At 39.4% G+C, this 12,031-nt stretch overlaps 1 protein-coding gene across 2 annotated transcripts in view; it reads left to right on the plus strand.

Annotated features, from left to right (window-relative positions):
* Window positions 1-7,760: 7,760 nt before the first annotated feature.
* RPS6KC1 (ribosomal protein S6 kinase C1) overlaps window positions 7,761-12,031 on the plus strand; it is a 206,394-nt gene continuing 202,123 nt past the window's right edge. For both annotated transcript variants that reach the window (XM_060091115.1, XM_060091116.1), the window contains exon 1: window positions 7,761-7,984. In XM_060091115.1, the coding sequence (XP_059947098.1) occupies window positions 7,880-7,984 (105 nt within the window). In that variant the 5' untranslated portion in view covers window positions 7,761-7,879. The remainder of the gene's footprint in view (window positions 7,985-12,031) is intronic.

Consider the following 12,031-nt stretch of genomic DNA (forward strand, 5'->3'; position numbering starts at 1 on the left):
TTTTATTATATTCCGGTCAGATGCTCAGATCAGTATAAGTCGATGATTTTGGCAAGAAGATAAATAATTATAACTTAATATATTTAATTGGATTGGCAGGAAAAAATCTTTAGAGCCCAGGAGTTAAAGCACTCAGAAGCTCTTGTCTTCTAGCTTAACTCTGAAGCTCTTATCTTCTAGCCACTGCAACAAATACCCGGGTACAAATACAATACAAAGGAAGAACAGCCCCTGACTTTAAGGAGCATGAGGGAACTCCTGCAGTGATGTCTGTGGTGGTGGTTACACAGTTATAGACATTTGTCAAAACTAAACAAACTATACACTTAAAATTGGTGAATTTTGTTGTATATAAATTATGTCTCAATATAAACAACATAAAGTCATAAGGCAACATTGTCTTTTAAAAGTAAAAGCATACCTTTTTCTTTCTATATTCATGGAAAGAATACAGGCAAGAATTACCATTAATTTAATATTGTTGAGAAATCTATATTACATTATGAGAATTTTGTAAACTTAGCATGATGAAACAACCAAAAAACACTGCTAATGGTTCTTTCATATCTGTGTCTTCTTTAACTAAAGAATCAATGGAATTCTACAAGAGAATTTTCCAATCCTGAACAGAAGTTCTTATTCTAGATGAAAATTAATAAGCAACACAGAGTTTAACTAGGAAATCCATTAGCAAGTTTGTAGCTAGCCATAAGGTTATCTAAGCCTGACGGATTCCAGAGAATTGAAAAAAAAAGTATAAAGGAGATTTAAGAACATGAAACAGCTCTTATGCTACTCAAAATTTAGCAGTGGTACTCCGCATGATTCTAATTCTACTCCTACATAATGAACCCTGCAAGGATCAAGAATACAGAGATTGTTCCTTAAAGCTGGAAGTCAGTCAGTAATGGGAAATGTAAAGAAGACTGCCTTTAAGGAGTTCATGGTGTAGTGGGATAAAAACATGTCAGCCCTAAATTAACCCACACAACATATCACTACCCTGCAATAGGTGTGTAGTACAGATGAAGAATAGAGATGTGGTAGCAAAGAAGAAGGAACACCTACTACTCCTTGAAAGGGAAGATTGTTACTGTGAAAGAGGGCTTCAGAAAATCATTAGTCCTTGAGTGAGCTGATTCCTGAAGGCTGGTTGGGAGTGGTGGATATCTCAAGAGAAACAAATGGTTTGCAGATCTGAAGGTGTGAAATTGCAAAGGATTTGGTTGAAACCCAGAGAAATGAAACTGACAGGTGAGCAGGGACCAGACATGATGGATCCTAAAAATCTATGACAGAGAAATTATGACAGTAAGACCCACTGAAGAATTTTACAGAGGAGTGACACAGGCCATAGCTTTTTTTTTTTTTTTTTTTTTTTTTTTTGGCGGTACGCGGGCCTCTCACCGCTGTGGCCTCTCCCATTGTGGAGCACAGGCTCCGGACGCGCAGGCTTAGCAGCCATGGCTCACAGGCCCAGGCCCTCCGAGGCATGTGGGATCTTCCCGGACCGGGGCACGAACCCGTGTCCCCTGCATCGGCAGGTGGAGTCTCAACCACTGCGCCATCAGGGAAGCCCTGCCATACCTTTTAAAATGGATGATTTTAATGGGAATATGAAAGGTGGATTGGAAGGGACTAGGGAGACCAGGGGATTTTTACTTCCTTAAATTTTTTTTTTAACTTATTGACTGGGGTACAATATACATACAGTAAAGTGAATAAATCGTAAATGTTTAGTTTGGTAAGTGTTTTCATATGTATACACTTATGTAACTACTAACCACCAGATCATGGCCCTTTCCAGCATCCCAGAAGAGTTTCTCACGTGGTTCTCAGGCAAAACCCATTGTACCTTGCACCTCCCATCCCTGTCGTCTTTGGATAGCCACTGTTTGAACTTCTATCACTATAGATTAGCTTTACTGTTTTTGAACTTTATATCAATGGAATTATAGAGTATGTACATTATCTTATGTCTGACTTCTATGCTGAACATTATGTGCATAAGATTCATCCTTTTTTTTAAAGAGAATAACTCTTAAAAAATTTATTTGTTTATTTGGTTGCTCAGTGTCTTAGCTGTGGCATGTGGAATCTTCACTGCCGTGTGTGAGATCCTTGTTGTGGCATGCAGGGTCTTTTTAGTTGCGGCATGTGTGATCTTTAGCTGCGGCATGCAGGCTCTTAGTTGCGGTATGCAGGATCTAGCTCCTTGGCCAGAGATTGAACCTGGGCCCCCTGCATTGGGAGCATGGAGTCTTAACCATTGGACCACCGGGGAATTCCCAGATTTATCATTTTTGATGCATGTAGCAGGAGTTAATTTTTTAAAAACTTTAGTATATGGCATAAGGTAGGGATCCAAATTCATTCTCTTGCATGTGGATATCTAGTTTTTCCAGCACCACTTGTTGAAAAGACTACCTACTACCCCTCCCCACCCTCCTCCACCCTTCTCAGCCATTGAATGGTCTTGGGATTGTTGCTGAAAATCACTTGACTATAAATGTATGGATTTATTTCTGAACTCTCAAACCATGCCATTTGTCTATATGTTTACCCTTATGCCACGACCCTACTCTTCTGATTACTGTAGCTTTGTAGTAAAATTTGAAAAAAGGAAGTGAATCCTTTTTTTTTTTTTTTCAAGATTGTTTTGGCCATTCAGCATCCCTTGCATTTCCAAATGAATTTTAGGAACAGTTTGACCATTTCCGAAAAAAGAAAACAAAAAACAAAAACCAAGCAGTCAGAATCTTACTGGGGATTACACTGAATCTGTAGATAAATTCGGGGAGTATTGCCATCTTAACAATATTCTAATCCGTGAACATGGGATGACTTTCTACTTATTTAGGTATGCTTTAATTTCTCTCTATGAGGTTTTTAGAGTTTTCAGTGTACAAGTCTTACATTTCTTTGTTTAAATTTATTCTCAAATATTTTATTGTTTTTGATGGTACTGTAAATGGAATTATTTTCTTAATTTTATTTTCAGATTGTTTATTGCTAGTGTATAGAAATAAAATTGATTTTTCTGTGCTGATCTTATTTCCTGCAATTACAGTTTTATTGCATTTGTGTGTGTTTAGAGTTTTCTGTATATGAGATCATGTCACCTGCAAAAAAAAAAAGTTTTACTCCTGCCTTTCTACTCTGGATGCTTTTTATTTCTTGTCTCATTGTCTTGGCTAGAACTTCCAGTACAATGTTGAATAGATGTGGAAAGAGTGTACCTCTTTGTCTTGTTGCTGATCTTAGGGAGAAAACTTTCAGTCTTTCACCACTGAGTATGATGTTAACTGTGGTTTTTTCATCAGTACCATTTATCAGGTTGAGGAAATTCTATTTTATTCCTACTTTGTTTTGTGTTTATCACGAAAGGGTGTTGGATTTTGTCAAATGCTTTTTCTGTATATATCTATTGAGATAATCATGTGTTTTCCCCCTTTATTTCATTAATATGGTGTATTACACTCATTTATTTTCATATGTTGAACCAACCTTGCATTTTTGGGATAAATCCCACTTACCATGTTATTTAATCCTTTTAATATACTGTGGGATTTGGTTTGCTAATATTTAGTTGAAGAAGTTTCCATATATTCATAAGAGATTTTGAACTGCAGTTTTCTTATTTTGGTATGTCTTTGTCTGGCTTTGATACTCAGTTAATACTGGCTTCATAAAATGAGTCATTGTTTTCTCATCTATTTTTTTTGGAAGGATTTGAGAAAGATTGTTGTTAATTTTTCTTTAAATATTTGGTAGAATTCACCAGTGAAGCCATCTGATCCTGGGCTTTTTATTTGTTCAAGTTTTAAAATTACTGATTCAATATTTTTATTCATTATATGTCTATTCACATTTTCTGTTGCTTCTTGAGCCAGTTTTGGTTGGACATTTTTTGTTTTGTTTTTAGCTCTTTGAACATATTTAAAATAGTTTATTTACATTTGGGCTTCCTCATGGACTTGGTTTTTATTGATTTCTTTTTTTTTCACTGTGTAGGGGCCATACTTTCTTATTTTTCAGGATGCCTCATAATTTTTTGTTGGAAACTGGACATTTTGAGTATCATAATGTGACAACTCTGAAAACCAGATTCTCTTCCCTCCTCAGAGTTCATTGTTACTGCTTGTAGTAGTTATTGTTTAGTACCTTTTCTGAACTGTTTTGTAAAGTCTATTAGTTGTTGTGTATGGCCATTGAAGTCTCTGTTCTGTTAGCTTAGTGGTCAGCTAATGACTGGACAGAGATTTTCTTATATGCCTGGAGATTAAAAAAACGGGTTTGGGGCCTCCCTGGTGGCGCAAGTGGTTGAGAGTCCGCCTGCCGATGCAGGGGATACGGGTTCGTGCCCCGGTCTGGGAGGATCCCATATGCCGCGGAGCGGCTGGGCCCGTGAGCCGTGGCCGCTGAGCCTGCGCGTCCGGAGCCTGTGCTCCGCAACGGGGGAGGCCACAACAGTGAGAGGCCCGCATACCGCAAAAACAACAACAACAACAACAAAAAAAAAACGGGTTTGGGACTTTCCTCATGGTCCAGTGGTTAAGACACCACGCTTCCACTGTGAGGGGCACAGGTTTGATCTCTGGTCAGGGAACTAAGATCCCAAGCATGGCCAAAAAAAAAAAAATTAAATTAAAAATACCATTTATTGTCCACCTGTTTTATCAGTTACTGAGAGAGGAGTGTTAATGTCTTAACTACTATCATGGATTTGTCCTTTTCTTCTTTTAGTTCTACTGGTTTTTACTTTATACATTTTTAAGTTCTTTGATTAGGCACATGCACATTTAAAATCATCATGCCTTCTTGATGAATTTGTCGACTGAAAGAAAAATGCACAACATAAAACTTGTGAGTTAAGTTTTATTCAGGACCTTACTGAGGACTATTGACTGGGAGAGAACCTCTAGGATACCTGTGAGGAACTGCTCCAAAGAGGTAACAGAGGAGCCAGGATATACATGAGTTTCTTTTGCTGGGAAAAACATGATGTCATGCATCAAAAGATTATGGCTAATCACAAAGAATAAACATCTCAAGTTAATGATTTTAGTGTTTTTCTATGTATGGGAAGATATAAGAATCTGGGGTCATTTGAAAAATTTCCTTAGATATGCATCTTAACTATCTAAGGGCCTGTATATCCAAAACACTGCTGAATGTTTCCAGTTTTTCTCTATGCTGAATTCCCCTCAGGGTGCACTGTCAGTGGGCAACTGCAGTGGCAAATGGCTTGATTCTTGTAGAACTGGAATGGCAGGCAACTTTTTTTTTTTTCTTTACAAACTGAACCCTTTATCATTAAGTTTTGTTTTTCCTTATACCTGGTAATGTTTCTTCTTCTAAAGTCTCCTGTGCGGTGCTTTCATGATATATCTTTTTCTATTCTTTTAGTTTTAACCAATGGCAGTTGCTGAATTAAACAAATTTGGAGAAAGTGGGAGAGGAGGTTGCTAAGGGTGATTCCTAGATTCCTGGCTAATGTAACTAAATGGAGAGTAAAGTCAGTCATTGAGATAGGAACAGGCTTTTGAGGGAAAAAAGCTCAGATTTTAATCTGCTTTTTTAAGTGGTATTTGGATATATAGGTAAAGATGTGCAGAATATGTGTCAAATCCTAGAAAAGAGATACTCCTAGAGATATAGATTTGTAAGTCAATGGGAATAAAGAACAAAGGATCAAAGGCAAAATTCTGAGGAACAAGAACATTAAAGTTTCCCAGAAGGAGGAGAAATCAACAAAGGAGATTGAAAAGGAATGAATGACTCAGAGTGTAAAAGAAAAAAGCAAGAGAATGCTGACTCCTATACTAAGGACATAGAAGAGTTTTGAAAAGGTGGAAATGATCAGAAACGTTCAAAGTCTGGAAATACTGGGTAAGATAAGGTCATTAGAAACTTTTTTCAAAGCAGTTTCACAGTAGCAGCGTAGTAGTGAAGTGAATATGGGAATGAATGTATGATATTCATGAATGTATGAATGTGTGATGAATATTCGACTATTGATGCAGATTACTTTGAAAACAACTTAACTTTGACAAAGAGGGGAAGGAGAAAGAAAGAAGCAGGGGAAAAGACAACATGAATGATGTCCTTTATTCTCTTCTCTGCCTGGCTAATTCCTATCTCTCTTTCAAGATTCAGCCATAGTTTCCCCTGTATCAGAAAAATCTTAGCTAATCTTCCAATATTAATTAGATGTGCTCTGTGGCACTCCATATATACATCTGTTATACTATTTATAACAATATAGCTTAATTGTTCCCTGTTTTTTCTTACTAGATGGTTCTTAAGATCAGAGACTTTGTAACTCCAATGCCTAATTAACATGATGTCTGGCATATAGTAGGTGGTGAATTCAGGTTTAATGAATGAATGATAGATAGATTTAGGCGTACATGGGTTGAGAAGAAGGAGCCAGTGATAAGGAATAGATTAAAGGTACAGAGAGCAGGGTTGGGATGTCATCGATGGAACAATGTCTTTAGGTCTGCCAATGAGGATGGATATCAGGGCACAGGAAGTGATTAGTCCTGAAAAACAAGGTAGGGATATGTCTATATCTCAGACTGGAATAGAAATGTGTCAAGATGGAGGGGTTGGTACTAAGAACTTTTTTCCTCCCCTAAAGAAGGAGGGGCCAAAGGGTAGGGAGGCAAGACGAAGAGGAATAGAGAGTTGAGGAGAATGGCAAACGCTTGGAATGAATGTTATGGGGGAATGAGAAAATCTTGATCAAGGGAAGGTAGAATAATTGCCAAGCAGTGGATAGCAAGGAATTGAGATAGGAAACTCTATCTTCCTAGTAGCTTTCTGAGTCAGGTGATTCCCAATCCCTCCCCACCCCGACCCCCCCAGCCAGACACAGATTCCAGCTTTTAGAATATGAAGGGATGAAGTTTAAAACTGATATAGGGTTGTGTCAACTAAAAAATAGGCACAATGTGAGAAAAATGAGTTTCAGTTTTATTCAGGGACCGCTTTGAGTACTATAGCTCAGGAGACAGCCTCTCAGATAGCTCTGAGAAACTGTTCCAAAGAGGTAAGGGAGGAGCCAGGTTATATATGATTTTTTTTTTTTTTTTTGCTGGGAAAAACATGAAGTCAAGCATCAAAAGATTACTGCTAATCACACAGAACAGCTATCTCAAGTTAATGATTTTAGTGCTTTTCTATGTATGGAAAGGTGCAAGAACCTGTGAAAATTTCCCTTGGATATTCATCTTAACTATCTAAGGGTTAGTATACCCAAAGCAGGGAATACGTCCTAATTTTCCCCAGCTTGAATTCCCCGCAGGGCGTACTGTCAGTGGGCTTCCGCAGTGGGTCGCAACTTAATCCTTGTAAAACTCTAACAGGCAGGGTCTATTTTTTTTTTTTTTAACATTAGGGGGCTTGCTGTGGTGATATAAAGACATATGCACAGGTGGACGGGATTTGTCTTAGAAAGAAGGAAGAGTTATGTCAGGGAGAGAGTTCAGGTGTTGTGGGTATTTAAACCGATGGGTCGTCAGTAGGGAAGGAAAGAAGATGCTAGGCTCGGGTATCCCTCCATCCCGTTACAGGCGGTTCTACTGCCTGATTCCAGGCAGTAGAACCGCCTAATTAGGGCCTAACCTATTTGCCAGTCAGGCCCTAATTAGGCTCCGTATCTCAGGTGGAACCACTTCTTCCCCAGAATTGGCGCGCAGGCCTGACCCGGAAGCTTTCCCGCCAACCCGGAAGCAGAGCTCTGCGGCGGAGGCGCCGCAGCAGAGCTACCGCCCCCTCGCCGCCTGGCCGCTGCTTAGAGAATCCGGGCCGCGGCGGTGTCGGGTTGCACTGATGATCCCCGGCAGGCGGCGGCGGCAGAGGCGGCGGGAGGATGACCTCTCCCCGAGAGCGGGGTGCCGACCTGGCCCGTTTCTACACTGTCACCGAGCCCCAGCGACACCCGAAGGGCTACACGGTGTATAAGGTCACCGCCCGGGTAAGTGCAGTTGTATGGGTGGGGTAAGAGTCTGAACTGGGATGAGAGACGGGTGTGGACCCTGGTGTGAGGATGCCTGACACCGGGTCAGAGCCGAGGGTGGGACTGGCTGCGCCTAGTGCCGGGACAAGCGTCCGAGGTGAGGACTTAAGGAAGGATGGGGTGGGGGCAGAGCGTGGGATATCCCGGACAACGCTGGAAATGGTCGCGGTAGTGTCCCCATTCCAGGGTGGGGCAAACGTTGATCATTTAAAATTGATGATTCAGCCCCATCCCACTTGGACTTTCTCTTCTGAGGCTGAAATTTGCAGAAGTGGTTTTGCTTGCCTCCGAGGGATAATGCAGGTTAAAAAAAATGTTAAATTTATGTACTATTTGATTTACATAATAAAAGACATTTCTTCCCTTGACCTTTTATACAGCTTCAGGGTTGCACTGAGGAAGATAAACTCTTGGGAAGTATGTCAGTGGTAGGGCCACCATCGTAAGACCTCTGTATCTGTCTGTCTTTCTGCCTCTGAGTTTTTCGTGGTTTTCAGTAGGAAACATGAGAAATTCTGCTGACGGTGTCTTGTGTGAGTTGTCTTGAGGGCACATTTAAAAGTTGTGAGTCTCCTTTACATCAACTAATTGATCCAGTTTTTAGTACCCACTTTGTTCATGTTTCATTGCTCTTGCCTTGAGTTTTAGAGAGAGTTTGCGTCTCCCTTTTTGGAAAATAATAGTAATAAAGTTAAATATGAATATTAAATATAAAATAAGAATATTAAAATGAAATATCTATATACATGTATGTAGTATGAATGTATGTTTATATTAGGCATGTTGTACACATCACCCAATTTAATACTAATTTTAATAATGAGGAAACTAAGGTTCAAGAGAGTGCTGTGGCTTGCCCAGCTTCATGTTGCAAGGTGGTAGCACAAATGGGGTTTGAGATCAGTTCTGTTTAACTCCAAGTTGTATAAAATGTTAAGAATTAACTTTATCATTATCATTAATTGTTAAAAAAGAGAGGTATTGATAGTAGTAATGGTACAGTATACATTTGGGGGATGTAGTAATCTTGGGTGATAGCTTAGGAAGTGGGCTTTCAGAAGAACCTTAAAGGTTAAATAGATTTAGATAAGCAGAGCTTGGGGCATGGGAATGGCACATGCCTCATGGAAATGGTGCACAATTCAGACAAGTGTGAGAGGATGAGATGAGCAAATTTGTGTAAATATAATAAGACCAGGCCTGGTTATTGCAGAGGGCTGTACCAAGGATAGAGAAATTTGTTACTCCCTGTTTGCAAGTAAGGTTGCTATATAGGTGGAGTGTTAGTTTCAGATTAAGAAAAAAATTTTAAGATTAAGGGGGCTCTTATTATACCACTCTTGAAACCTTTCTAGTCTTTGGGACCTTCAAAAATCTAGACTTGGTTTCCTAACATAGTTTGTGGAATTAGAACAATCTTCAACATACATAATGTTCCCCTCACAGCACCCTGTTTATCTCTTGTTATAACACTTATCACAGTTATATTGTATTAATCTTTTTACATGTCTATGTCTCTTAGTAGATTTAGAACAGGTCTCTAGCATTGGTATTTGTTTCCTTTTATATCTCCTAAGGCAGTGGGACACAGAATGCCTAAAAAAATATTGTTGAACGTTTTCCTCTCTATTTCTTCTCTAAACACACCCAATAAATGTTTAGTTTCAGGCACTACGTGCTCCTAGGGATACAAGGCTGAATAAAGTGTGGACCTTCCTTTCAAGGATACTCCTAGTAGAAAAGGGTTTACTGGACTTAAAGAAGTATAGTACAGGGTAGAAAGTGTTAAATGCCATAAGAGACTACAGGAAAGGGCTATGGGATTTTAGAAGACAGAGAGATTGCTTCTGGCCCAAGGGATCAGGGAACATGTACCAATTAAGATAGGTGGTGAGAGATGGGAAGAATCTAGATGGGTGGGATAAATGGAGAGGGCATCATAGGTAGAAGGGTAGGTAGAAGGAATAGAGCCCATTAAGGCCTGAAGGTGTGAATGTGTGTGGAACTTGAATAGGAAACACTGAGTATGATTATTACTTGTATTCTTACTTTACAAAAGGAAAGGTTAACCTAATTGAGATCTTAAATATCTTAAGCTGTGAATTAACTTATATGACAGCGTAAATTAGAAGATAAAGTAGCACATTGCCTGTTCTAACCAAATCCATATAATATGCATGCTACATATTGCTTTGGTTGTTTAACTGGAAATTGCTTACACTGCCTTTTTTTCTCCTTGTAAATATTTACGTCATTTATTACTTATTGTACAGATTTTGTTTTCTAATTTTAAGGATTGAGGGTTAATACTGATATATACTTAAAAAACAACCACTTAGTATTATAAAATAAGTAAAATATTTGTTATTTTTTGAGACTTAAGGAGAAAAACAGCTTAATTCAGGAGAATTAATCAGGTAAGTAGTGCTCCCCTGAGAGAACTTCATAAGATAAAAATGTCTTCTTTGTTTCCTATTACTGACTGACTTCTAGCTTTAAGGAACAATCTCTGTATTCTTGATCCTTGCAGGGTTCTTTATGTAGGAGTAGAATTAGAATCATGTGGAGTACCATTGCTAAATTTTGAGTAGCATAAGAGCTGTTTCATGTTCTTAAATCTCCTTTATACTTTTTTTTTTTCCCCTCAATTCTCTGGAACCTGTCAGGCTTAGATAACCTTATGGCCAGTTACAAGCTTGCTAATGGATTTACTAGTTAAACTCTGTGTTGCTTATTAATTTTCAACTAGAATAAGTACTTCTGTTCAGGATTGGAAAATTCTCTTGTAGAATTCCATTGATTCTTTAGTTAAAGGAGACACAGATATGAAAGAACCATTAGCAGTGTTTTTGGTTGTGTCATCATGCTAAGTTTACAAAATTCTCATAATGTATATACATTTCTCAACAATATTAAGTGAATGGTAATTCTTGCCTGTATTCTTTCCATGAATATGGAAAGAAAAAGGTATGCTTTTATTTTTAAAAGACGGTTTGCCTTATGACTTTATGTTGTTTACATTGAGATGTAATTTATATACAGTAAAATTCACCAATTTTAAGTGAATAGTTTGTTTAGTTTTGACAAATGTCTATAATTGTGTAACCACCACCACAGACATCACTGCAGGAGTTCCCTCATGCTCCTTTGCAGTCAGTCCCCTCTCCCCACCCTCTGTCCCTAGGCAACCACTAGTAAGTTTTCTGTCGTTGTAGATTAGGCTGTATTTTCTAGAATGTTATATAAAAGGAATCATATACAGTGCTTTTTTGGGGGGGGTATCCAACTTCTTTAACTCAGTATGATTATTTGAGATTCATCTATGTTGTGTATTATTATTTTTTTTTTTTTTGCGGTATGTGGGCCTCTCACTGTTGTGGCCTCCCCCGTTGCGGAGCACAGGCTCCGGATGCGCAGGCTCAGCGGCCATGGCTCACGGGCCCAGCTGCTCCGCGGCATATGGGATCCTCCCAGACCGGGGCACGAACCCGTATCCCCTGCATCGGCAGGCGGACTCTCAACCACTTGCGCCACCAGGGAGGCCCTGTGTATTTTTTTTAAATAAATTTATTTTTTATTTATTTACTTTTGGCTGCGTTGGGTCTTTGTTGCTGCGGGCTTTCTCTAGTTGCGGCGAGCCGGGGCTACTCTTTGTTGCGGTGCGCAGGCTTCTCATTGCCGTGGCTTCTCTTGCTGTGGAGCATGGGCTCTAGGTGCGTGGGCTTCAGTAGTTGTGGCTCAAGGGCTCTAGAGCACAGGCTCAGTAGTGGCGCACGGGCTTAGTTGCTTGGTGGCATGTGGGATCTTCCCGGACCAGGGCTTGAACCCGTGTCCCCTGCCTTGGCAGGCGGAATCTTAATCACTCCGGCATCAGGGAAGTCCCGTATGTTGTGTATTTTTATTCTCTTTTATTGCTCACCAGTATTCCCTTGTATGGTTATACTACAATTAAGCCATCCACCTGTTGATGGACATTTGGGTTGTTTCCAGTTTGGGGCTGTTAAT

This window comes from Mesoplodon densirostris, chromosome 2, assembly GCF_025265405.1.
Source record: "Mesoplodon densirostris isolate mMesDen1 chromosome 2, mMesDen1 primary haplotype, whole genome shotgun sequence".
NCBI lineage: Eukaryota > Metazoa > Chordata > Mammalia > Artiodactyla > Ziphiidae > Mesoplodon > Mesoplodon densirostris.